At 47.9% G+C, this 27,391-nt stretch overlaps 1 protein-coding gene across 1 annotated transcript in view; it reads right to left on the reverse strand.

Annotated features, from left to right (window-relative positions):
- Nucleotides 1-27,391, reverse strand: part of oca2 (oculocutaneous albinism II) — a 707,523-nt gene that overhangs the window by 512,837 nt on the left and 167,295 nt on the right. The window contains exons 7-8 of the mRNA XM_085999552.1: nt 27,019-27,098; nt 20,788-20,941 (exon numbers count right to left, since the gene is read on the reverse strand). Of these exons, the coding sequence (XP_085855678.1) occupies nt 20,788-20,941; nt 27,019-27,098 (234 nt within the window). The remainder of the gene's footprint in view (nt 1-20,787; nt 20,942-27,018; nt 27,099-27,391) is intronic.

The following is a 27,391-nucleotide window of genomic DNA, read 5'->3' on the forward strand; positions in this document are numbered from 1 at the left end:
GTGGCTCGGTGTCAAATTTTGTTTGATAATACTGCTGTGAAGCGCCTTGGGATGTTTTACTACATTAAAGGTGCTATATAAATGCAAGTGGTTGTTGTTGTTGAGTTCGCCAATCTGAAGCAGGACAGTAGTAGGTGTGTATCAGCTAACCACACCACCCCATGAGTATGGAGGGTGGGGGGGGCGAAATCACAGTTCCTGCTCTTCATCTCTATCCAGAGATTCCTGCTGGAAAGTCTGTGTTGGAACAGGATCAGGCTCAGCTCTTCTTAGCAGCTGGTGACAGAAGTGGAGCCACACTTACTGGAAGCACATATCGAATATACAAACAATGACGGACAGGTAAAGACCCTCTGGTCCATCGAGCCTGTCCCACACAATTGTTATACCTTGTGTACCACAACAGATACTCTCCACCCCACCCGAAACCATGTGATCTCCTGAGAGAGGCAAAAATACAGATACATTTTAGGAAAAAAATCTGGGAAATTCCTCTCCAGCCCATCTAGGCGATCGATACTAGTTCAGGAGATCAGTCTGGCCCTGAATTTCCTGCAGTGCCTACCTTCTGCTAGAGGTGATCTCCGCCCCAGCCAGAAACAAGTCCAGCTCTCGTTTGAAGGATTCAGCGAATCAGCTTCCACCGCCCGAAACGGCAGCCTGTTGCAGAGGTCCACTATTCTCTGGGAAAAGAACCACCTCCTGAAATCTATCCTAGATCTGGCCTTATACAACTTAAATTTGTGACCCCTGGTCTCCCTAACCTATGTAATTGGAACAAACTGTCAACTGGAACACAATCTATTCCCTTCATTATCTTATAAACCACAATCAGATCACCCCTCAGTCTACGCTTCTCTAAAGTCTAGAGTCCAACTCTTTTAGCCTATCTTGATAACCAAGATGTCTTAAACTGGGATTTAGTCTAGTGGCCCTCCTCTGCACCCTTTCCAAAGCCTCAATATCAGAAAGACGTATCATCCAAAAGACGGCACCTCCGACAATGTAGCATGCTCCCAGTACTGCACTGAAGTACCAGCCTACATTATGTGCTCAATTCCGTACTGGGGGCTTGAACTCATTACGACTCAGATGGGGTCCAAGTGCTTCCAGGGAAATCTGAAGCTGATGCCTGAAGCCGCCATGTCTGTTTCAAAGCCCCAGAAAGCTTTGATCAACAATTATCAACTTCTTGAAGGGGGAAGTATTTTATATACTAATTCCATGACCTGCAACACCATGGTATGTCAAATGATGCTTGCAATGAGATCAGTTACTTACATCTGTCCTGGGGCAATGAGGACAATGAAAAAAATGTAACTTCTTCTTTTGTCAAGTATCAAGGACCAGTACAACTGGAAAGGTATGAACGTCACTAAGAGGCAAGACTGATTTTCCAAACCATTATCATGTTATTTACTGAGCTGTGTGCTTGTTAGGGGAAAAGGTCTGTTTTTACTGGTCTGTTTTTGGGAAGATTTCTGGCTAGATTATACAGCCCACACAGGCAAAGCACTAATAACCACCAAATGTATAGGAAATCTTGCTTTATGGTTTAGTTCATAAGTGTAGGGTGTGATTGATCAGCCATGATCTTACTGAATGGCGGAGCAGGCTCGAGGGGCCGTATGGCCTACGCCTGATTATGTTCTTATGCTGAGCCACATAGATCAGAAGGTCATAGGTTCAATTCCCCACAGATTTCTCAGTTAACTGATCTCACCTCAGCTACCTGGAGACATATAAAGAGCTGGTTCTATACACTTTAGAGAAGCATACACTCGGGTGATTTGATTGAAGTTTATAAAATAGTGGATTTGACGGACATGCTTTTCTCTTTTTTCTTGTATATTATTTTCTTCTGGTGAACTATCCGCCATCAATAGATTGCCTGATTCGGAGAGGGTGACACCCAGACATCTCCCAAACTATTGCCTGATGCAAGTTTATTGGTATAAAAATTCTCACCCTGGTTTACAAATTGCTCCTCACTCCATCCTACCTCTGCAACCTCCTCCAGCCCTACGGTCCAGCTCATACCCTCCATTCTACCATGTCTGGTGCACTATGGGTCAGTCTCCATCCACTCCATCATTGATGGCAGAACCTTCAGCCATGACACCCAAGCAGTATGGAATTCCCTTCCGAATCCCGTCCACCTAGCCACAGTTGTCCCGTTTCAAAACACTCCTCTGACCATGCCTTTGGTGAGCTCCCATTCCTTACCTCAATTCCTGCTTCATGTTGGATCCTTGCCTGATTGTGTAGCGCCTTGAGACATTTCAATATGTTAAGAGCACTATGGAAGTGCAAGTTATTATCACTGTCACACCTGCCAGGTGGTAATACAGACCACACAAGCATGACTCTCTCCTTTAATATTCCATCCAACATACAAGCCACTGAAGACCACTCTCACCACAGTCTAGGGCAGAACAGGAATCAAACCTATACTCATTCTGACCTCCGTGGCTTTGCGTGTTAACAATCAACTGCTTCACACTCGTGCTTGTTACAGTGCTACTGGGACCATTAAATGTAACAAAGACCTTGGCCAAGACACAGTTTGGCAGTTTGATTATCAGCTCTTACCGTTGCCTTAGACTGGGTGGGCCCAGTTAAAAATCCATTTATTTCAATCCACAACAATCCAATCCCCAACAAGCAGTGCCCTCAAGTGGTCAACTATTCCAGCTACCAAACCATTAATTTTTTTTAAATCTCTGCGATGAAACAGTATTACTGTGAGCTCAGGTAATGCGTGGTGTGTGCACTAAATCTGCCATATACGCATTAATGTTTACATAATGCCAGAGGCAGCTGGCATTGTAGGTTGGCGCATATGATTGTGCAATTAATTCCTATAGCAACAGCGACCTACGGCCCCTTCATTCAGCTGCAGAACTAATAGGCAGGAATGACAACAGATTTCTCACCGAGCTTTACTGAAACATATTGTACGCGCTGCATTAGGACAGCAAAAGATACTTTAAATTCACTGTCTTGTCAGTATGATTAAATGGAAGACACATGCTGAGGCCTGGTTGTATCGCAAAATAAGCCTCCAAGAGGTGTTGATTGCTTAACTGACAAGTGCTGCAGGTAGCCCATGGTGTGAATGTTCTGTTCAAAGTAACCATTAGTCCTGATTTTTGTTCCGTTTTTACAAGACTGATGTTTCATTTAAGTTAACATGTGCTTAGTTTTTCCCCCCATTCCCCAATTTTCTTCCCTTATCTCCCGTAATCACTGAGCTGAATTTTCTGAGGTCTCTTACCACACGATTTTGGGTGGTACTGAGGCAGCTAAGGGTAGGAAGCCAGGCGGGGGAGCAATGATGCCAACATCCTGCCACGTTGGGGATTTATTTTCGTCAGAAGTGAAAATGGCCGCTGATAATGCCCGCCCAAGAACGGTCAAGTGTATTCTAATGAGGCAGTAATGGAGTGGGATCATCAGTCATGCCATCTCCATCAATACTGCCATAGCAACATTGGATGTTAGGTATGCCTATGTACTACAGGTGTCCAGCATTGCTAAAGATGATGGAAGGACACTTTAAATTTTAAACCCCCTCACCTGGCACGAGCAATTCACTGTGGAGCCCCCAGAAATTATCTGAATGGGTCCACTTGTCATAGCAGCCCGGGAGACTGCTGGCCCTGTTTGACACAGCCACAAGTGCTCAAGAACTGGGCCAGAATAACTCCTGCAGCTGTTCCAACATTTCTACTCCAATAATGAGCGAAGGTGTTTGGACTTTGTGTTAACTCCATCCTCTAGATTAACTAATTTTTCATGAGGTAAAATTGTCACCGAGAGAAACGCACAATCTGTCTACCGGAGGCAGCAATGTCTTCTTGCACCTTCCGCAGTACTGAAGCCAAGTTTTGAGGCATTTTAGAAAAAAGCAGCAACACTGTAAACTCTTTGACGCTCCATGATACTATGCTTGTGTCAGCCTTTGGTGCACACACATGCATAATATCATTCCATCCTCTCCAGACAAGCGGTGCAAGGTCAGGGGTTGGGATGTGTTTGGGAACTTTTTTATTTAAAAGCACCATCCATTCCATCTTCCTGTCCAGTATAGAAACATAGAAGATAGGAGCAGGAGTAGGCCATTCGGCCCCTCGAGCCTGCTCCGCCATTTAATGAGATCATGGCTGGTCATCCAAATTCAGTACCCTGTCTCTGCTTTCTCCCCATATCCCTTGATCCCTTCAGCCTTAAGAAATATATCCAACTCCTTCTTGAATATATTTAATGAATTGGCCTCAACTGCCTTCTGTGGTAGAGAATTCCACAGGTTCACCACTCTCTGGGTGAAGAAATTCCTCCTCATCTCAGTCCTAAATGGCTTAGCCCTTATCCTTAGACTGTGACCCCTGGTTCTGGGCACCCCTGCCATCATAGAAACATAGAAGATAGTGTAATGTATGTACCTTTAAGGGAGAGAACTACTTTTTACAGCTCCTGTATACTGTAGTACCGGCAGTGACCACACCTGTATATAAACCCTGAGTAGGGATCTGTACAGTTAGTTTAGAGTAACCCTCATCCAGTAAACACCTGTTGATTGTTCCCTGCAGTCTTTTGTCTAATTATTGAAGGACACAACATCAAGATACACGGATCTAACATTGGCGACGAGAAGATTCAAACCTACCTGCAACTCTGCATCACCTCCCAGGGATTCGCTCCTGGAGAACAGTGGAAGAAGAAGGCCGAGTCCAGAAACACGGGCGTCGACCACGGGAAACCCCCCAGTCATCCAGCGGAGATTTGAGCATCGCAGGGGAGGCTGTCGAGAGCTGGGCTTGGTTCCCCAGTCACGGTGGTCCAGCGAAACGGGCTGGCAACAGGTACGGCGCAGACCCTTCCCGGACAGCGGCGGCTACAGCCGACCGACGGCACAGAAAACGGCCGAGCAGCGTCGACGGGAGAAGAGAGAGGGTAGAGCGCACAGGGCACAGCCGGTGTTCAGGACTGAATGGTGTCGACGGGAGAAGAGAGAGGGTAGAGCGCACAGGGCGCAGCCGGTGTTCAGGACCGAGCGGCGTCAATGAGAGAGAGCAGAGCGCAGCCGGTGTTCAAGGGCTGAGCAGCGTCAATGAGAGAGAGAGGCGCGCAGGAAAATGCACAGATCGCAGCCGGTGTTCAAGGGCCGAGCAGCGTCAGCGGGGAAGAAAGGAAAGCGCGGGAGACGCCATTTTGAGCCGCAGCGGGGAAGAAGGGAGAGCGCGGGAGGCACCATTTTGAGCCGCAGCAGGGAAGAAGGGAGAGCGCGGGAGACGCCATTTTGAGTCATTCTAACCACACCCAGGGATGCCAAAGAGTGGCAGTGTCACAGCGTTCGACAACGAAGTCGAAGATTGGACGACATATGTCGAACGCATAGAAGTGTACTGCAAGGCGAATGAAGTGCCAGATGACAGGAAAGCGCTGGTATTGTTGAATTCAATGGGTGCAAAAATGTATGGCTTACTGCGAAACCTAGTAACCCCAGAGAAGCCAGTGGAAAAGGATTTTGAAAACATAGTGTCAATCCTACAGGACCACTTAAACCCCACACCGCTGCTGATAGCGGAAAGATTTAAGTTTCACAAAAGGAACCAGCATAAAGATGAAAGTAATGCTGAGTATTTAACGGAACTGCGCAAGCTATCGAAACACTGCCAGTTTGGAACGGGACTAGCAGATACTTCAAGGGACATGTTTGTGTGTGGGCTTCAAAGTGAAGGAACCCAGAAACGGCTTCTATCAGAAAAGGATCTTACGCTGGACAAGGCTTTCAGCATGGCAGTATCACACGAAGCAGCAGCACGGGGCGCGGCAGAGATACAACGGAGACCGCAAGAATATGGCACAAATGAAATGTCATACGGAACAGTGAAGTGTTTTCACTGCGGCAGAACAACACACGACCATAAGGATTGCTGGTTCAAGGACAAAGTGTGCAGACAGTGTGGAAAAGTAGGACACATAGCAAGAGTCTGCAGGTCGGGAAAGAAAACCAGCAGCAAGAAATCTCCACAGGAGAAGTACAAGAAGGTACATAAGGTGACGGAGAGTAGTTCAGACGAACAGAAAAGTGATACAGACTCCGGAAGCAAGGAGCTGGGTTGTCTGAAACGACATAATGCGATCAAAACGGAGGATTACCAAACTATCTGGGTCACGCTCAAGATAGCCGGAGTCCAAGTGAAAATGGAATTGGACACAGGATCAGCCCTAACAGTCATAAACCGAAGGGACTACAAGCGGCTATTCTCACATATACCCTTGAGAGATACAGAGATTGTCTTGAAGACGTACACGGGGCAAAAAGTCTACCCCAAAGGAAAAATAAGGGTGAACGTTATATATAACGGCAAGGAAACACCAAAAATGGACCTATATGTATTGCCAGATGGAGGACCACCACTACTAGGATGTGAATGGATCCGGAAGATACAATTAGATTGGCGTTCCATACAAGCACTGACTGTAGATGCCAAAAAGGATGACGACGTCACACCTGGACGACTGTCAAAAATGCTAACTGACGCACAAGAAGTGTTCCAGCAGGGACTCGGAACACTAAAGGGCATAACAGCGATGATCAAAATAGAGGAAAATGCAAGCCCAAAGTTTTTTAAGGCCAGACCGGTACCTTATGCGATCCGCCCAGCCGTCGAAGCAGAGCTGGAAGGTTTGGAACATTCAGGAGTACTGTCCAAAGTGGACTGGAGCGAGTGGGCTACACCCATCGTTCCTGTAATGAAGAGGTCGTTGAGTAATACGCCTGGGGAACCAAAGAAGGTTCGCATCTGTGGGGACTTTAAGGTGACAGTGAACCCAGTCCTTCACACTGTACAATATCCGCTTCCGCGGATTGAAGATATTTTCACCTCGCTATCTGGAGGGAAACACTTCACTAAGATTGATCTGGCCCAGGCGTACCTGCAAATGGAGGTAGAAGAAGCCTCAAAACAGTACCTCACGATCAACACTCATGAAGGTCTCTACCAACACAACCGGCTGGTGTTCGGGGTAGCATCAGCTCCGGCTATTTGGCAAAGGGCAATGGATCAAGTCCTGCAAGGGATTCCAGGGACCCAGTGTTATTTGGACGACATCCTGGTCACGGGCGAAAATGACAGTGATCACCTCGCCAACCTGGAGCAGATGCTCACTAGATTGAAGGAATATGGGCTCCGAGCTAATCGCCACAAATGCGAGTTTTTCCAGAAGCAGATCTCGTATTGTGGCCACGTTATTGATAGAGGGGTTACATAAGTCCCCTGAAAAGATTGAGGCAGTAGTCAAGGCTCCAGCACCGGAAAATGTGTCACAACTGAGGTCGTTCCTCGGGCTGGTGAACTACTATCATAAGTTCTTGCCGAATTTGTCTACCGTACTACACCTACTAAACACCCTACTGCAAACGGGGGTACCATGGAAGTGAAATGACGAATGTAAACGAGCTTTCCAGAAGAGCAAAGCATTGATCACATCAAAAGAGGTGTTGGCTCATTTCAACCCAGCACTACCAATTCGGTTGGCATGTGATGCATCACCCTATGGCATTGGAGCGGTGCTGTCGCACAAATTCTCGGATGGCTCAGAGAGGCCAATAGCGTCACGATCACTAGCCTCAGTCGAGCGTAACTATGCCCAGATTGACAGGGAGGCCCTCAGCCTAGTGTGGGGAGTGAAAAAGTTCAACCATTATCTGCACGGGCAGAAGTTCACCTTGCTGACTGACCACCAACCACTTGTCTCCATCTTTAATCCAAAGAAGGGCATTCCAGTGATGACTGCGCAACGGCTACAAAGATGGTCCCTTTTTCTAGGGGCGCACCAATATGAAATCGAGTATAAGGGCACGAAACAGCATGGAAACGCTGATGGGCTATCATGCCTGCCACTGCCTACTGCGGAGGAAGCACCAGCAGTGGACCCTGTCGAAATATTTCATTCGACTATAATTGAACACTTGCCAGTAACTAACGCTGGTATAGAGAAGGAGACCCGAAATGACCCGACACTGTCTCGGGTATATGAATTAACGGTGAAGGGATGGCCAACACATGGCGACTCACTGTTGCCAGCATTCTCATCCAGAAGAGAACAGCTGTCAGTATGCCAGGGGACCTTGATGTGTGGCTCCCGAGTGGTAATTCCACCCAAGTTAAGGGAGAGAGTGCTCAATGAGCTTCATGAAGGTCATCTGGGAGGGGTGAAAATGAAAAGCCTTGCTAGGGCTTATGTGTGGTGGCCGGGGATCGATCAGCAAATCGAGGACCTGACAAAGAGCTGCTCAGGATGCCAGAAGGTCCAAAATGCACCACCACATGCCCCTCTACACCCATGGGAGTGGCCCTCATCTCCATGGCAACGGGTGCATATTGATTTTGCTGGTCCATTCATGGACTCAATGTTTTTAATAGCCGTGGATGCGCACTCTAAATGGCCTGAGGTGATCAAAATGTCCTCCACCACCACGGAGAAAACTATTGCAGTCCTACGGACCATATTTGCCAGGAACGGCTGCCAGAGCAGATTTGCTCTGATAACGGACCACAGTTTGTGTCCGAAGAGTTTCGAAGATTTATGAAAAGGAATGGGGTAAGGCATTACACATCCGCCCCCTATCATCCAGGCACAAATGGATTGGCTGAGAGGTTCGTACAAACCTTTAAAAAAGCAGTAAGGGCCATGTGCGATGACGACATTCCACTGCAGCAGAAGGTGGACAATTTCCTGTTAGCCTACAGAAATGCGACACATGCAGTCACCAACCAGACCCCGGCCATGATGTTCTTTAACCGAAGGCTAAGATCTCGTCTGGATTTGCTCAGACCAAATGTACGAAGAGATGTTGAGAATAAGCAATTCCAGCACATCAATGAGATGCTGACAAGGAGCTGCAATGTAGGGCAACCAGTCATGGCCCGCGACTACCGAACAGAGAAATGGCAACCAGGAACGATATGCACACAGCAGGGCCCACTAATGTACACAGTGGATGTTGGGGAGAGCATCGTGAGACGCCATGCTGACCAGATCCTAGAGTCACAGGAACGAGTCAACCCCATGTCTCGCCCATACGTACCTCGTGGTGAACCCGACGTACAGGTAGCATCTACCCCAGAAACAGTAGCCTCGGAAGCGGATGAACCAACTGACGACAGGGGCCAGAATCGCCTCTGCACCAAGAACAAGACACTCAGGAAAGGCACTATCCAGAAATGATCAGGAAGCCTCCCCAAAGACTGAATTTATAAATAGACTATTTTCAGTTAATGTTGCATGTTAAAAGTGTTAATTGTAATTAGTTGATATTTAATTGTTAAATGAATGTTATGGTACTGTTAATCTAAAAGGGGAGGAATTGTAATGTATGTACCTTTAAGGGAGGGAACTACTTTTTACAGCTCCTGTATACTGTAGTACCGGCAGTGACCACACCTGTATATAAACCCTGAGTAGGGATCTGTACAGTTAGTTTAGAGTAACCCTCATCCAGTAAACACCTGTTGATTGTTCCCTGCAGTCTCTTGTCTAATTATTGAAGGACACAACATCAAGATACACGGATCTAACAGATAGGAGCAGGAGTAGGCCATTCGGCCCCTCGAGCCTGCTCCACCATTAAATGAGATCATGGCTGATCGTCCAAATTCAGTACCCTGTTCCTGCCTTCTCTCCATATCCCTTGATCCCTTTCGCCTTAAGAAATATATCCAACTCCTTCTTGAATATATTTAATGAATTGGCCTCTACTGCCTTCTTTGGTAGAGAATTCCACAGGTTCACCACTCTCTGGGTGAAGAAATTCCTCCTCATCTCTGTCCTAAATGGCTTACCCCTTATCCTTAGACTGTGACCCCTGGTTCTGGATTCCCCGACCATCGGGAACATCCTTCCAGCATCTAGTCTGTCTAGTCCTGTTAGAATTTTATAAGTTTCGATGAGATCCCCTCTCATTCTTGTAAACTGCAGCGAGTACAAGCCCAATCGACCCAATCTCTCCTCATACGTCATTCCTGCCATCCCAGGTATCAGCCTGGTGAATCTTTGCTGCACTCCTTCCATGGCAAGAACATCCTTCCTCAGATAAGGTGACCAAAACTGCACACAATACTCCAGATGTGGTCTCACCAAGGCCCTGTACAACTGCAGCAAGACATCCTTGTTCCTGTACTCAAACCCTCTCGCTACGAAGGCCAACATATCATTTGCCTTCTTAACCACCTGCTGCACCTGCATGCTTACTTTCAGCGACTGGTGCACAAGGACGCCCAGGTCTCGTTGCATTTCCCCTTCTCCCAATCTATTGCGTTTCAGATAATAATCTGCCTTCCTGTTTTTGACACCAAAGTGGATAACCTCGCATTTATCCACGTTATATTGCATCTGCCATGCTTCTGCCCAATCACCCAACCTGTCCAAATCATACTGGAGTTTCTCGGCATCCTCCTCACAGCACACACGCCCACCCAGCTTTGTGTCATCTGCAAACTTGGAGCTATTACATCTAGGTCCCTCATCCAGATCATTAATATTTATTGTGAATAGCTGAGGTCCAGGGACCGATCCTTGGGATCATCGGGATCATCCTTCCTGCATCTAGTCTGTCTAGTCCTGTTAGAATTTTATAATCTACGTGTGTAATGTTACCATTCACTACTTTTATAAATCTAAAAATTTGTAGCACAGTCATATCATAGCTTTGAATCCAAATATCACTGTCTCTCCTCTTCAGGTTGAGAAATGGTACCTTTAAGCCATCCTGCCCTTTGTGAGGCCATTCCTTTGGCACACCGACAAGATTCTAACACACCAGCCCATAAGCATACCAGAGATACCTTGAGAATCAACTAGCACTAATAGTTCAGTGGAGCGAAACAGCATTGTACAGCAGCAACTGAAACAAGTGCTCTGTGCTGTGCAGTACGACGCGGTTCTTCAGTTATACTGGCTGTGAATTTTAACAGTTCTTGAGAAAATATAAAGAAACAGCCCCAACTGGGACAATCTTTTCAAGTGGATTAACCAAAGCAAAGCAACTGATGCTGATTGAAGGAGAAGAACCTTAATGGTGCCCCCTGAGGACATTCTGATATAAGTAGGAAGGGAAGCCCACAGGATTCAGTCATAAAAACATAAAGAAATAGGAGCAGGAGTAGGCTGCACGACCCCTCGAGCCTGCTCTGCCATTCATTAAGATCATGGCTGACCTTCGACCTCAACTCCACTTTCCCGCCTGATCCCCATATCCCTTGATTCCCCTACAGTCCAAAAAGCTATCGATCTCCGCTTTGAGTATACTCAACGACTCAGAATCCACAGCCCTCTGAGGTAGACAATTTCAAAGATTCACAACTCTCTGAGTGAAAAAATTCTTCCTCATCTCAGTCCTAAATGGCCGATCCCTTATTCTGAGACTATGCCCCCTGGTTCTAGATTTTCCAGCCAGGGAAACAGCCTCTCAGCATCCACCCTGTCAATGCCTCTCACAATCTTACATGTTTCAATGAGATCCCCTCTCATTCTTCTAAACCCTAAAGCTATGAAATCTTACAGAATACCACAAGTATTCCAGTTGGATTTAAGACTAGAAATTACTGTCAGCAGTAAAAGTGGATAAATTCTTAATGGCCCAGAAATTCGGGTCTCCATGGGTGAGTACGCACGGGGTACTCACCCGTAGGCCCAATGGAAGGGCCGGTTTCGTGCATGCACTGCACATGCACGGGAAACTGGCACTTCCGTTCCCCTGAAAGAAGGGGTTGAGAAGTGGAACGCGTGCGCCGGAGAGGCAGTGCGTGCACATCGAACTTACGGTTTTTTTCCGGGAGGGTAAGTCTCCAGCAGTTACACTTTTAAAAAGCAGGCGCAAGGCTTGCTTTTAACAAGGTAAGTGGTGAATTAATTAAAATTAAAACATTTTTCCACAGGTTTATTATTTGTAAATACTTTAAAGAAAGGTAAGTTTATTTTTAGCCCCATTAGAAAATGTAATAAATTTTTCAAAAATTTAAATTATTGTTTAAAATAGTTATTTCATGTTATTTTAAAAATGTGATTAAAAAAAAAAATTATTTGAAGTTTTAGTGATGTTTTGGGGCTTATGGTATTTATAGGTTTGACAGCTCTTCCTGTCAAACTTATGAATGAAGCATTCCCTGCTACCATTGGCTCTCCATGGCCCACGTGATCCCAGGGGACGCATCAAACTAACTGCGCCCCTGGGATACGCAAGCACTGCGCGCCAGCAGTTGGAGGAGGCCCAGGATCGGAATCCCACGCGGGCCCACAGCTCAACGGCTGATGCGCTAGGTAAGTGCAGGTCGGGGGCTTGCACCCGCGGGAAGCCCCCGACCCGAATTTCTGGGCCAATATGTTCATATGATATTGACTAGACTTGATTATTCCAATGCACTCCTGGCTGGCCTCCCATGTTCTACCCTCTGTAAACTTGAGTGCATCCAAAGCTCTGCTGCCCGTGTCCTAACTCGCACCAAGTCCCGTTCACCCATCACTCCTGTGCTCGCTGACCTACATTGGCTCCCGGTTAAGCAATGCCTCGAAAATTCTCATCCTTGTTTTCAAATCCCTCCATGGCCTCACCCCTCCCTATCTCTGTAATCTCCTCCAGCCCTACAACCCTCCGAGATATCTACACTCCTTTAATTCTGGCTTCTTGAGCATTCCCGATTTCAATGACTCTACCATTAGTGGCCGTGCCTTCAGCTGCAAAGGCCCTAATCTCTGGAATTCCCTCCCTAAATCTCTCCGCCTCTCTCTCCTCCTTTAAGACGCTCCTCAAAACCTCCCTCTTTGACCAAGCTTTTGGTCACCTGCCCTAATATCTCCTTATGTGGCTCAGTGTCGAATTTGTTTGATAACACTTCTGTGAAGCGCCTTGGGATGTTTTATTACGTTAAAGGTGCTATATAAATACAAGTTGTTGTTGTTGTCGATATTGCTTCTTTCCATTATTTTACTGTGGTATTATGGGTTCACACCTCCTGTAAAGCAGTGGACAGTGGAATGTCATAAGATCATAAGAACCAAAAGCAATTAAGAAGGCTGACATAAGAAAACTACTAGGCACTTGGCCTGAGTATTAAACAAGGCTTTAATCAACTGTTTTTCAACATGGAGATCGAGTTGTGTCCTTCACTAGTTCCTGTTAAAGAATGTCCTGAGCAAGCTGGGCCCATGCCCTAGTATTTATACTCTCCCTGGACAGCGCCACCAGCAGGTCGCCCAGTATCATGTGGTTAGCACTGTTGCCTCACAGCGCCAGGGACCCGGGTTCAAATCTGGCCTCGGGTGACTGTCTGTGTGGAGTTTGCACATCCTCCCCGTGTTTGCGTGGGTTTCCTCCGGGTGCTCCGGTTTCCTCCCACAGTCCAAAGATGTGCGGGTTAGGTTGATTGGCCATGATAAAAAAATTGGCCCTTAGTGTTAGGGGGGATTAAATACGTGGGGTTACGGGGATAGGGCTTGGATGGGATGGCTGTCGGTGTAGGGACCGGGTGCTAGGGTTTGGATGATCAGCCATGATCTCGTTGAATGGCGGAGCAGGCTCGAAGGGCCGAATGGCCTACTCCTGCTCCTATCTTCTATGTTTCTATGTTTCTATAAGTCATGAATGACAAGATTCATGTCAAAGGCTAATGGAATGTTGGACTTTATCGCAAGGGGGCTGGAATACAAAGGGGAGGAATTATGCTTCAGTTGCACACAGCCTTGGTCAGACCCAATCTGGAGCACTGCATTGAGTTCTGGGCACCACACCTCAGGAAGGATATATGGGCCTTGGAGTGGGTGCAGCGCAGATTCACCAGAATGATACCGGGGGTAAAAAGGGTTAAATCATGAGGACAGGTTGCATAAACTTGGCTTGTATTCCCTTGCATATAAAAGATTGAGGGGTGATCTGATTGAGGTGTTTTAAAATGTTAAAAGGATTCGATAGGGTGGATAGAGAGAAACTATTTCCTCTGGTGGGGGAAATCAAGAATGAGGAGGCATAACCTTCAAATTAGAGCCAGGCCGTTCAGCAGCAAAATCAGGAAGCAGTTTTTCCACACTAAGTGTAGTAGAAAGCTGGAACTCTCCCCCCACCCCCCAATAAGGCTGTGGATGCTAGGACAATGGGAGCTTTCAAGACTGAGATAGATTTTGATTAGGTAAAAGATAAAAATATGGAACCAAGTTGAGGTACAGATCAGCCTTGATCGAATTGAATGGCTTGAGATGCTGAATGAACTATTCCTGTTTCTAATGTTCCTATAACATGTTAAGCATTCGCTCTGCTATAATCACTGACAGTAATTTCTAGCCTTTAGTGTCTTGCTTATGATAGGAATATAGCGTAATAATAATTTGAGGAAGGAAAAATACATTGGAAATAAAGGCAACTTTTTTTTAATCAATTCAATTGTGTAATTTTTTTATTTATTCGTTCATGGGATGTGGGCATCACTGGTAAGGCCAGCATTTATTGCCCATCCCAAATTGCCCTTGCGAATGAGGCCTTCTTGAACCGCTGCTCTTTGTAGCGGTTTGGTACAACTGAGTGGCTTGCTCGGCCCTTTCAGAGGGCAGTTAAGAGTCAACCACATTGCGGTGGGTCTGGAGTCACATATAGGCCAGACCGGGTAAGGACAGCAGATTTCCTTCCCTAAATGACATTAGTGAACCAGATGGATTTTTACGACAATCCAGTAGTTTCATGGTCTTAATTTAATTAACTGAATTTAAATTCCACAGATTGCCATGGTGGGATTTGTACTCATGTCCCATGATCATTCATCCAGGCCTCTGGATTGCTAGTCCAGTAACATAGCCACTATGCTACCATTCCCGGAAAGTGTAGAAAGTATTGATGGATAATATCACCTGCACAAATTTACTCATTACCAGAGACTCATTTTGCAAAGCACGGTGTAGATTACGCATCTCCTTGCTGGCTCGAATGAAATAAACATGATTTAATCTAAAAGCAAATGCTAATATGTGGGTTTAAAAGCTTCAACAATTCCAGGGATAAGCTTTGAACTTACTCAAACAACCATCAGTTAAATAATGAAAAAATTATTTGCATGCGGTAATAGTAATACTAAGAAATAGTACAACACAATTCCAATTGCTTTATTTGTCCTATCTAAATACCTCAGGAAGATAGTCTTAACTGGAAATCCACAGCTAATTTTTAATAGTCTTATGAAGAATTAAATGCGTATAAAATATGCATAAGCAGCAAGTGTCAAAAGAAATGATTCTACCAACATATGAGTTCCATTTAGAATATCTAGCCTGTTGAATATCTTTAGTCAAGGAATATGAAAATCCAGTGGGATCGCCACATCCTGCTCTGAGGATTGTACATTATCAGGATCTCGCAGCTTTAACTTGAAAATATTTTGGCAGTTGATACTCTTCCCCACTGAACAAGTGTCTTTATACAAAGACTTTTTTTTTGTTGAGATTATTACTCATGCAGCTCACTCATGCACAAGGTGTTCAATGATGGACTACTTAGGGTAATCAGCGGGATGCAGAAAGGCTGTCAGCTGAGGGAAGGTGTTCTGAGTCGTGACTGGTACAACACATTCTCATTACCCATTGTAGGAAGCTGCCATTGTTGTCTGTCATAATAAAAAGATGCAACATCACACGGCTCAATTCTCTGATACACCAGACAAAGAGCAAAATGCTTGAATACATGTCTTGTGTGCGCTTCAACAATCCAGGTTGGTGTAAAGACAGTAATACATTCAGGTTTTCCCAGTGGGTCAGTCAGTGCAGGTACAGTCCAGTGTGGAACTAAGCTATACCGTGAAACATAGAAACATAAGAAACATAGAAAAATAGAAGCAGGAGTAGGCCATTCGGCCCTTCAAGCCTGCTCCGTCATTCAATATGATCATGGCTGATCCTCTATCTCAATACCATATTCCCGCTCTCTCCCCATACCCCTTGATGCCTTTTGTGTCTAGAAATCTATCTATCTCCTTAAATATATTCAGTGACTTGGCCGCCACAGCCTTCTGTGGTAGAGAATTCCACAGGTTCATCACCCTCTGAGTGAAGAAATTTCTCCTCATCTCAGTCCTAAATGTCTTACCCTGTATCCTGAGACTGTGACCCCTCGTTCTAGACCCCCCAGCCAGGGGAAACATCCCCCCTGCATCCAGTCTGTCCAGCCCTGTCAGAATTTTATACGTTTCAATGAGATCCCCTCTCATTCTTCTAAACGCTAGTGAATGCTGGCCTAGTCAACCCAATCTCTCCTCATATGACAGTCCTCATAGGAGTCAGCCAGTGGCTCAGTGGAAGCACTCTCTCTCCCCTGAGTCAGAAGGTTGTGGGTTTGGAGATCCACTTCAGAGACTTGAGCACAAAATCTAGACAGGCACCCCAGTGCAGTGCTGAGGGAGTGCCGCACTGCCGGAGGTGCCGTCCTCCGGCTGGGACATTAAACCAAGGCCTTGTCTGCCCTCTCAAGTGGACGTAAAAGATCCCATGGCACTGTGTCGAAGAACGGAGTCCCGGTCAATATTTCTCCCTCAAGCAACATCACTAAAAAACAGATTATCTGGTTGTCACATTGCTGTTTGTGGGACCTTGCTGTGCACAAATTAGCTGCCATTTTTCCTACTTTACAGCAGTGCCTACACTTCAAAAGTATTTGGCTGGCTGTAAAGCACTGCGAGAGGTGATGAAAGGCATGCTATAAATACAAGTTTTTCCTTTCCTTTCTTTACACAGACCAGGCAGATGCCAAATTTACTCCTCAGTTTGTGTTGAGTTAGCTAACACTCCATTAGTGACACTGTAATGGGTCTCAGCATCTCTTTGCTAGAAAGGGCAAAAAGATGAGCCTGAGCGCCCACTCTTGGATTACTGTCTAGCGACCCCTGTTGGAAAATATGTGTATGTGGACATGGGCGAAGAAATGATCGGCTGTGATGCATCACATGAACTGGTGGCCTGTTGACACTCACTGTCCAGACTCACACGTGCCTTTTGGGCAAGGTTTCCCAGAGGACTATGGAATAATATCCCCCCATAAACCAGCACCTTCTGGATAGGAGGGAACAAAATGAAATAAAAAGAAAGACGCATTTCTAGCGCGCCTTTCACGACCTCAGGACGTCCCAAAGCGCTTTACAGCCAATGAAGTACTTTTTGAAGTGTTGTCATTGTTGTAATGTAGGAAACGCGGCAGCCAATTTGCGCACAGCAAGCTCCCACAAACAGCAATGTTATAATGACCAGATAATCTGTTTTAGTGTTGTTGATTGAGGGTTAAATATTGGCCGGGAGAACTCCCCTGCTCTTTTTCGAAATAGTGTCGTGGGATCTTTTACGTCCATCCAAGAGGGCAGACGGGGGCCTCGGTTTAACGTCTCATCCGAAAGACGGCACCTCCAACAGTGCAGTGCTCCCTCAGCACTGCACCGGAGTATCAGCCTAGATTCTTGTGCTCAAGTCTCTGGAGTGGGACTTGAAATAATCGAACAAAAAATTCTGGAAATAAAACAGAGAAAAAAAAATCGGTTTGCTTTGTGACCTTGCAGAAATACAGCAAAAGTCTTTTCTTGTCATTTTGTAGGCTGACTCTTGCGCACAGGGCAAGGGTGGGAACATTTTTATCTGTTCTGGGCATTCAGCACAAAGCAATTACAGGTCAATGTAACACGGATTTAGATTCAGAATAAAGCTCCCAAGCAATTGCGGGACACCATCCCTGCAAACAGCAACAAGATTTTATTTTTTTTCCTTTTCCCATGCCACATACAGTGCCAGCCTGTGCCTTTATGTCAGCTCCCAGCTGAGCAATCTGTGGAGTTCCTGCAATCTCACTGCACCAGCAGCGAGCCAGAATAACTCCCACTTAGCTCTAATGTTAAGCAGTCTTCCTAAATCTGTTGGGATTGTTGCATGTGGAAGGAAAATTGCAAGTAAATACAGAGGGACGGAAAAGTAAGGGAATCGAGTAATCTTACAAGGTGCCCCTAGGATCCAGTTAACGGGGTGTAGCCATTTTAAAACTGGTGGATTACACTTTGCGTGTAGCTGAAGAGACAGGATATGTGCATCCTCCCGAGAGGCACAACCAGACTTCACCAACCTGGTAATTATCAATGTATTCCAGGAATATCAGTTTTGGGTTAATGAGGTACGCCTTTGTTGTTTAGCAAAATATCACAACAACGTAATTGTTTCTGTACTCCCTGCATGCCCAAAAACAATGAAAGTTAGGAGAGAAATATTGGAAACTGGGAATTTTTGGGACCCAGACAGGCGGAGAAGGCACAACTAGTTCAGTACTGTCAAAGTGGACAGCACAGGTTACTCAAGGGGGTAGATCTCGACTCTACGATTGTGTAAAGTGGGTGATAGCGAGTCGGCAGCCCGTTTTATATCTGTTGAAATCAATGGAAATAAAAATTGGGAGATGTAGAACTGGCTGCCGATTCAATATCACCCGTTTTACATTATCGCACAAAGTCAAGATCTACCACAAGGCAGCTTAAAGCTACAGTGCCCCATAAACTTATAGCTAATTATTTTACTAAACAATCCTTTACAATCATCTATAAAAATTGTCCATATCAAGATGGGTCCTGGTACATACAAGGTCACGTTACATTTAGATACATACAGAGAGTTATACTAACTGTTCCGTATGGTTAGGTAGCACAGTGCAAAGACATTGGCAGTGTGCAACCAAAATAACCCTACTCTGTAGCTCTGTAATTAAATCTGTGTAGTCTAAGTCTAATACCCTGTTCAGTGGGTAGCACCCTCGTCTGTGAGTCAGAAGGATGTGGGTTCAAGTCCCACTGTAGAGACTTGAGCACAAAAATCTAGGCTGACACTCCAGTGCAGTACTGAGGGACTGCTGCACTGTCAGAGATGCCAGGCTGGGTTTTACTTACTGAGACGAGTTGGGGGCGGAACTGCTGCCTTCCGGGTTCTAGTCACGCCCCCAGCGACGTCCAATGCACAGACACTATTTTCCCCTGATTGGCCTTGTTAAGCCCGCCCTGCGGGCTTGCTGGCCAATTAAGGGAAAGCTGGTGTCAGATGATGTCAGTTGATGACGCTTCATCTGCCGGTTTTCTTAAAGGGACATGAAACATTTATTTTTGACAGATGATTTGACAGTGTTTGACAGCATTGAGGTGCAGTCAAACACTGTCAATCACTGTACAAAGGTGAGCCCCTGCACCCAGGCTTTCCAATGATTCTCTCCTTAGGATAAAACAGATGGCAGCTACGGGTGAGGGTACAGAAGCGATCGGTCACTTCTCCCAATGAGGTGAGGCCACACAAACACTTCAAAGCTTGTCACCTACAGAAAAATCTAAACACATTAAAAATTACTTTCCCAACATTTCCTTACCTCTGATACCCACCAGTGTCCCATTGCATCCTTCACACCACTCCTGCAGCTGTCATCTATACACAAACATTACAACAGACCCACAGCACACCTCCCTTACCCTAGCGGGATTTCCCGACATTGGGAAGCCCGCAGCAGAAGTCACAAATTGAGAAAAATCCTCTTACTGCCTGTTAACTACCGGTTAACAGGCAGTTAAGTGGCTATAATCCTTTTCCCGCCACTAGGAGTCAGGTCCCTGCGCAAATCGGGGACCTGACTCCCAGGAAGATTGGTTGCAGGAGAGTTGGGAGCGGGTTCAGGACCCGCTCCCATTCTTTTTGATTTTCCTAGTCCCGCCTCCAACCCCGCCTCCTCAGGGCTGGTAAAATCCAGCCCGCCATCTTTCGGATGAGACGTTAAACCGAGGCCCCATCTGCTCTCTCAGGTGGATGTAAAAGATTCCATTGCACTATTTTGAAGAAGAGCAGGGGAGTTATCCCTGGTGTCCTGGCCAATATTTATCCCTCAATCAACACAACAAAAACAGATTATCTGGTCATGATCACATTGCAGTTTGTGGGAGCTTGCTGTGCGCAAATTGGCTACATTACAACAGTGACTACACTTCAAAAAGTACTTCATTGGCTGTAAAGCACTTTGGGACGTCCGGTGATCGTGCAAGGCGCTATATAAATGCAAGTCTTTCTTTCTTACTTTTATACTACAGGTTTGGAGCCCGTGTACTGTCATGATGTTTAAAATAAGCCCTCTACAAAAGTGCACTATCATACGCTCAGAGCTGCCCTGAACCATGACTGTGGGCACGCGCGAGTTACTGAGATCATCTCCAAGAGATGGTTCCACTCCAGCCTTTGTGCTGGCCACAGTACACATCCTCACGCTTCCTCCTGAACCACTGTTTCAGCTCCTCCCCATGGAAAGTGTTGACTCGCCAAACAGAAGGGCAGTACATAAGGAGGTACAGATCTCAGTCCATGTGGATGATGCTCCAGTTCACCTCTCCCATACCAGTATGTGCAACCAGTACTGGGCACCTCTCTCCAAATTGAGCTGGTACAATACCACCGACTCACTTTACCATGGATATAAATGTTTTATAACTAGAGTCAATCAGCTGTTTATTCCACTGCTTCTTATGTGGACTTAAAAACAAAGGATTAAGATTTTCACTATGAGTGGGTAGTTATTTCACTATAACAGGAGCTTTATTCAGTTATGTAATTAAATCAGAACATTGGAATTCATTATGAATGGAATTTTTATTAAATTGAAGTTAACTTTGCACTATATTTTTATACACTCTAACGTCAGAACAAGAAACAGAACGTAATGCTTTAGTCAGTTGATAATCAGAAAGAAGTTACCTCAAATATAATAAGTGCGTAGACTCCAGCCAGAATGACAGATGCAATTGCAACTTGAGTCTCGACTTTTGCGTAGAGATACCGGTGACTGAGAGAGAGCGGAACCACTTCATTGTTCTTGACGAAGGCCTGTATATTTATACCGATCTCACTGCTGCAAAGGAAATGCAATCGGTGGTCAACGATAACTGTGATATTCTGTGTAACAAGTTCCCGCGGAATCGCCTCTGGTCAACAACAACAACAACTTGTGTTTATGTAGCGCCTTTAATGTAGTAAAACATCCCCAGGCGCTTCACAGGTGCGTTATCAAACAAAATTTGACACCGAGCCACATAAGGAGCTATTAGGGCAGATGACCAAAAGCTTGGTCAAAGAGGTCGGTTTTAAGAAGCGTCTTAAAGGAGGAGAGAGAGGTAGAGAGGCGGAGAGGTTTAGGGAGGGAATTCCAGAGCTTAGGGCCGAGGCAACAGAAGGCACGGCCACCAAAGGTTGAGCGATTATAATCAGGGATGCTTAAGAAGTCAGAATTGGAGGGGCGCATATAACTCAAGGGTTGTGAGGCTGGAGGAGATTACAGAGACAGGGAGGGGCGAGGTCATGGAGGGATTCGAAAACAAGGATGGGAATTTTAAAATCAAGGCGTTGCTTAACCGGGAGCCAATGTAGGTCAGCGAGCACAAGGGTGATGGGTGAATGGGACTTGGTGCGAGTTAGGACACGGGTAGCAATTCTGGAGCACTACTGAGCAGCGGTCAAACAGAAGAGGAACTCTTGGCAACACCTGGGATCTTAGAAGTAACATAATAGGGATTGCAGTTCCCCAGGTGTTCCACCAGTCTCCCCCTTTAACACTGGCGGGAGACAAGCAGAATCCACCCAGAAAATGGCAGACACCGGGGAGTTTGGTATTTGCTAGGTGTGCTTGTGAGCAGCGACACAATATCAATACCGCACAGTTTGTGGTGAGTGTTAAAGACTTGCCAATGTAACTTTCACTCAGAATAAGTTCAGGGCGTTTGTAGAAAGCGCTGCACCATTACTTTTTGTTGCTGGCCAGATTAGAAATGTACAGCTCTTACCAGTGCCTTGAGTTACATAGAAACATAGAAGATAGGAGCAGGAGTAGGCCATTCGGCCCCTCGAGCCTGCTCCGCCATTCAATGAGATCATGGCTGATCATCCAAACTCAGCACCCCGTCCATGCCTTCTCTCCATATCCCTTGATCCCTTTAGCCTTAAGAAATATATCTTACTCCTTCTTGAATATATTTAATGACTTGGCCTCTACAGCTTTCTGTGGTAGAGAATTCCACAGGTTCACCACTCTCTGGGTGAAGAAATTCCTCCTCATCTCTGTCCTAAATGGCTTACCCCTTATCTTTAGACTGTGACCCCTGGTTCTGGACTCCCCCTGCCATCGGGAACATCCTTCCTGCATCTAGTCTGTCCAATCCAGAGTTTTCTCTGTCCCAGCATCTTTATTTCCCTCTTATATGGGGAAATGTCATGCTGCTTGTTCCGTCTTTTATATTTACGGAAATTAAGCATTTGAACGATGTGCTCATTGATCAGTCACAGTTTTATATATTAAAGTGTTGCGATCCACTTTTGCCAGCCGGAAGCTAACAGTTGCATGTCTCTGCTTCTCTCGTTTATTATAAAGTGCCCAGATTTTGTGTTATGAACAACGGTGAGGCTATCAGTGCTCACCGTTATTATAGAGTTGCACGCCAATGGATGTCACGATCTGCTCATTTACATTGGAAGGGCCAGTGCTGTCAACGGCAGCGCTATGGCCCTTACCAAAATGGCGGCCGCTGTGTCCCGCCATGTTTTTCCATCAAATCAGCGTTAACGGCCGGCGCTCAGGAAGTTCTAGGCCTTTATTTAAAAATGTAAACAGCTCCTGATTGGGGCCACAATCATTGCAGGTTTTTTTTTCAGCAGTGTGTTGAAACTTGCCCCCATGTTCTTTCAGCTTTCAGCTTCCAGCCCCATCCACCCCACTGCTCAGTGAGGCCTTTATTCAGGAGTATACTGTTAAACACATACAAGCACTGCGTACAACTCCTTTCAAGCCTGGCCTACTAACACTATACAAATGAAATATCCAGATTGCCATGTGTAATTGAGCCCTAGCACTCCAGAAAACACCAATTACGGCTCTTGAATTAGATTTCATAAAACAATTGATGATTTACAAACAATAACAGCTGCAATCTCAATCTATAACTAAACTCCTGTCAGTACTTAATTAGAACAACAGAGTAATACAGTAAGAAAGTCAAAAGGGGGTTCAAGACAAATTTTTAAAAATATATTGTAATCAATCTCACATGGCATTGCAGATGGAGAGTCACGAACAAGTGTTGTCACCACGTTAAGTGAGGTTGGAGGGGTAATTGGATCAAAGTGCACAGACATCATTCAATCCGGTTTTTAAAGTCATACATTCAGTCCTTATTTTATGTACCACTATAAATTCCAATGACCACATTTAGGGTTAGAAAAGGCCAGTCCAATAGGCCCCATGGGAGGACCAGTCCATTTTGAGGGAGGGTCTCGTTATCATACACTCTGAGGGCCGTGGGCAGAAGATGGTCACCCACAGCAGCCGCAGTCCAGAGACTGACCTCGCCCAGAGGGGAGGGAGAGGAGGGGGGAGGAGGAGAGGGGGGGGGGAGGAGGAGGAGGGGGGGGGGAGGAGGAGAGGGGGGGGAGGAGGAGAGGGGGGAGGGGGAGAGGGGGGGAGGAGGAGAGGAGGGGAGAGGGAGGGGAGAGGGGGAGGGGAGAGGGAGGGGAGAGGGGGAGGGGAGAGGGGGAGGAGGGAGGGGAGGGGAGAGGGGGAGGGAGGGGAGGGGAGAGGGGGAGGGAGGGGAGGGGGAGGAGAGGGGAGAGGAGAGGGGAGGGGGGAGAGGGGGGAGAGGGGAGGGGGAGAGGGGAGGGGGGAGAGGGGAGAGGGGAGAGGGGAGGGGGGAGAGGGGAGGGGAGGGGGGAGAGGGGAGGAGAGGGGGTAGAGGGGAGGGGAGAGAGGGGAGGAGAGGGGGTAGAGGGGAGGGGAGGGGAGAGAGGGGAGGGAAGGGGGAAAGAGGAGGAGAGAGGGGAGGGGAGGGGAGAGGAGGGGAGATGGGAGGAGAGGGGAGGGGGAGAGGGGAGGGGAGAGGAGGGGAGAGGAGGGGGAGATGGGAGGAGAGGGGAGGGGGGAGAGGGGAGGGGAGGGGAGGGGGAGAGGGGAGGGGAGGGGGGAGGGGAGGGGGAGGGGAGAGGGGGAGGGAGGGGAGGGGGAGGGGAGGGGGAGGGGAGGGGGAGGTGAGAGGGGGAGGGGAGAGGGGGAGGGGAGAGGGGGAGGGAGGGGAAGGGGAGGAGAGGGGAGAGGAGAGGGGAGAGGAGAGGGGAGAGGAGAGGGGAGAGGGGAAGGAGAGGGAAAAGGGGGGAGGAGAGTGGGGAGGAGAGGAGAGGGGAGGGGGCAGAAGAGAGGGGGCAGAGAGGTGAGGGGGAGGAGAGGGGGGTGGAGGAGAGAGGGCAGGAGGGGGGAGACGGGAGGAGAGGGGGGAGAGGGGGAGGAGGAGGGGGAGGGGGGAGAGGAGGAGGGGAGAGGAGGGGGGGAGGGGGGAGAGGAGGAGGGGGAGGAGTGGAGGGGGTGGGGGGAGGAGGGGAGTGGAGGGAGGAGGGTGGAAGGGAGGCGGGAGGAGGAGAGGGATGGGAGGAGAGGGGAGGGGGGAGTGAGTGAGGGAGAAGAGGGGGTGAGGGAGGAGAGGGGGTGAGGGAGGGGGGTGAAAGGGTAGGTTGGAGGGGGGGAAGGGAAGGTTGGAGGGGGGAAAGGGAAGGTTTGAGGGGGAAAGGGCAGGTTGGAGGGGGGAAAAGTAGGTCGGAGGGGAAAAGGTGGGTCGGAGGGGGAAAGGGTAGGTCGGAGGAGGAAAGGGTAGGTCGGAGGGGGGAAGGGTAGGTTGGAGGGGGGGAAGGGAAACATAGAAACATAGAAGATAGGAACAGGAGTAGGCCATTCGGCCCCTCAAGCCTGCTCCGCCATTCAATGCGATCATGGCTGATCATCCAAATTCAGTACCCTGCCCCTGCTTTCTCCCCATATCCCTTGATCCCTTTAGCCTTAAGAAATATATCTAACTCCTTCTTGAATATATTTCATGAATTGGCCTCAACTGCCTTGTGTGGTAGAGAATTCCACAGGTTCACCACTCTTTGGGTGAAGAAATTCCTCCTCATCTCTGTCCGAAATGGCCTACCCCTTATCCTTAGACTGTGACCTCTGCTTCTGGACTGCCCGGCCATCGGGAACATCCTTCCTGCATCAAGTCTATATAGTCCTGTTAGAATTTTATAAGTTTCAATGAGATCCCCGCTCATTCTTCTAAACTCCAGTGAGTACAAGCCCAATCGACCCAATCTCTCCTCATACGTCATTCCTGCCATCCCAGGTATCAGTCTGGTGAATCTTCGCTGCACTCCCTCCATGGCAAGAACATCCTTCCTCCGATAAAGCGACCAAAACTGCACACAATACTCAAAATGTGGTCTCACCAAGGCCCTGTACAACTGCAGCAAGACATCCTTGTTCTTGTACTTATCCTCAAACCCTCTCGCTACGAAGGCCAACATACCATTTGCCTTCTTAACCGCCTGCTGCACCTGCATGCTTACCTTCAGCGACTGGTGCACAAGGACACCCAGGTCTCGTTGCACTTCCCCTTCTCCCAATCTATTGCCGTTCAGATAATAAGCTGCCTTCCTGTTTTTGCCACCAAAGTGGATAACCTCGCATTTATCCACATTATACTGCATCTGCCATGCATCTGCCCAATCACCCAACCTGTCCAAATCATACTGGAGTTTCTCTGCATCCTCCTCACAGCACACACGCCCACCCAGCTTTGTGTCATCTGCAAACTTGGAGATATTACATCTAGTTCCCTCGTCTAGATCATTAATATATATTGTGAATAGCTGGGGTCCTAGGACCGATCCCTGCGGTACCCCACTAGTCACTGCCTGCCACTCGGAAAAAGGCCCGTTTATTCCAACTCGGAGGTCGGAGGGAGGGAAGGGAAGGTCGGAGGGGGGAAAGGGTAGGTTGGAGGGGGGAAGGGTAGGTTGGGGGGGGGCGGGAAGGGAAGGTCGGACGGGGGGAAGGGAAGGTCGGAGGGGCAGAAGGGAAGGTCGGAGGGGGGAAGGGAAGGTCGGAGGGGGGAAAGGTTTGGTTCTAGGGAGGAAAGGGAAGGTCGGAGGGGGGAAAGGGAAGGTTGGAGGTGGGGAGGGGTAGGTTGGAGGGGGGAAAGGGTAGGTCGGAGGGGGGAAGGGTAGGTCGGAGGGGGGAAGGGTAGGTCGGAGGGGGGAAAGGTAGGTCGGAGGGGGAAAGGGTAGGTCGGAGGGGGGGAAGGGTAGGTCGGAGGGGGGAAGGGTAGGACGGAGGGGGGAAAGGGTAGGTCGGGGGGGGGAAGGGTAGGTCGGACGGGGGGAAGGGTAGGTCGGAGGGGGGGAAGGGTAGGTCGGAGGGGGGGAAGGGTAGGTCGGAGGGGGGGAAGGGTAGGTCGGAGGGGGGAAGGGTAGGTCGGAGGGGGGGGAAGGGTAGGTCGGAGAGGGGAAGGGTAGGTCGGAGGGGGGGGACGGGTAGGTCGGAGGGGGGGGAAGGGTAGGTCGGAGAGGGGAAGGGTAGGTTGGAGGGGGTAAAAGGTAGGTCGGAGGGGGGGAAGGGTAGGTCGGAGGGGGGGAAGGGTAGGTCGGAGAGGGGAAGGGCAGGTCGGAGAGGGGAAGGGCAGGTCGGAGGGGGGAAGGGTAGGTCGGAGGGGGGGAAGGGTAGGTCGGAAGGGGGAAGGGTAGGTCGGAGGGGGGAAAGGGTAGGTCGGAGAGGGGAAGGGTAGGTCGGAGGTGGGGAAGGGTAGGTCGGAGGGGGGAAGGGTAGGTCGGAGGGGGGAAAGGGTAGGTCGGAGGGGGGGAAGGGTAGGTCGGAGGGGGGGAAGGGTAGGTCGGAGGGGGGAAGGGTAGGTCGGAGGGGGGAAAGGGTAGGTCGGGGGGGGGGAAGGGTTTGCTCGCCATGGTGGGAGGAGGGACTCAGTGCAGCGGCGGCCTAGGTTACTTTTGTGAAGCCCTAAAAGCACCCTGGTGCCTTCTGGCCCCACAGGAAATAATAAAAACTTACTCTTGGCCTGCCCTTTGACTGGACCGCCAGCCAAAAAAGAATTTAAGTAATTACGAACTCAGTAAAACCGTTACCTGCCGGCCATCTCAAAAGTCTTTGTCTTGAGGAGTTGATTTCTCTGTGGATTTAATGGAATCGTCCAATTGTGCCCGAACTGTGAACAGCATAAAACAAGATCATCAGGATTGAAATCACCGAGTTTCTGTGCACGCAAATATTCCTCAAACATGAACCAACGTCAGGTATTGCCTGTGCTTACCCTTCCCAGATAGTCTTTTTGAACAAAGTGGAAAGCTAATGTCAGCGCTTGAGGTGGGAATGAAGAGCTTTTGCACTAATAACTTTTAATTACAGTTCAATGGGGAAAAAATATGGGATGACAAATAAAAGATATTCCCAACATGTTATCCTACGGAATGAAACGACACAGGTTTTGAGCCCTGTCAC

The sequence above is a fragment of the Somniosus microcephalus genome, chromosome 10 (assembly GCF_052327205.1).
Source record: "Somniosus microcephalus isolate GS21.2 chromosome 10, FLI_Smic_1.0, whole genome shotgun sequence".
Lineage (NCBI taxonomy): Eukaryota > Metazoa > Chordata > Chondrichthyes > Squaliformes > Somniosidae > Somniosus > Somniosus microcephalus.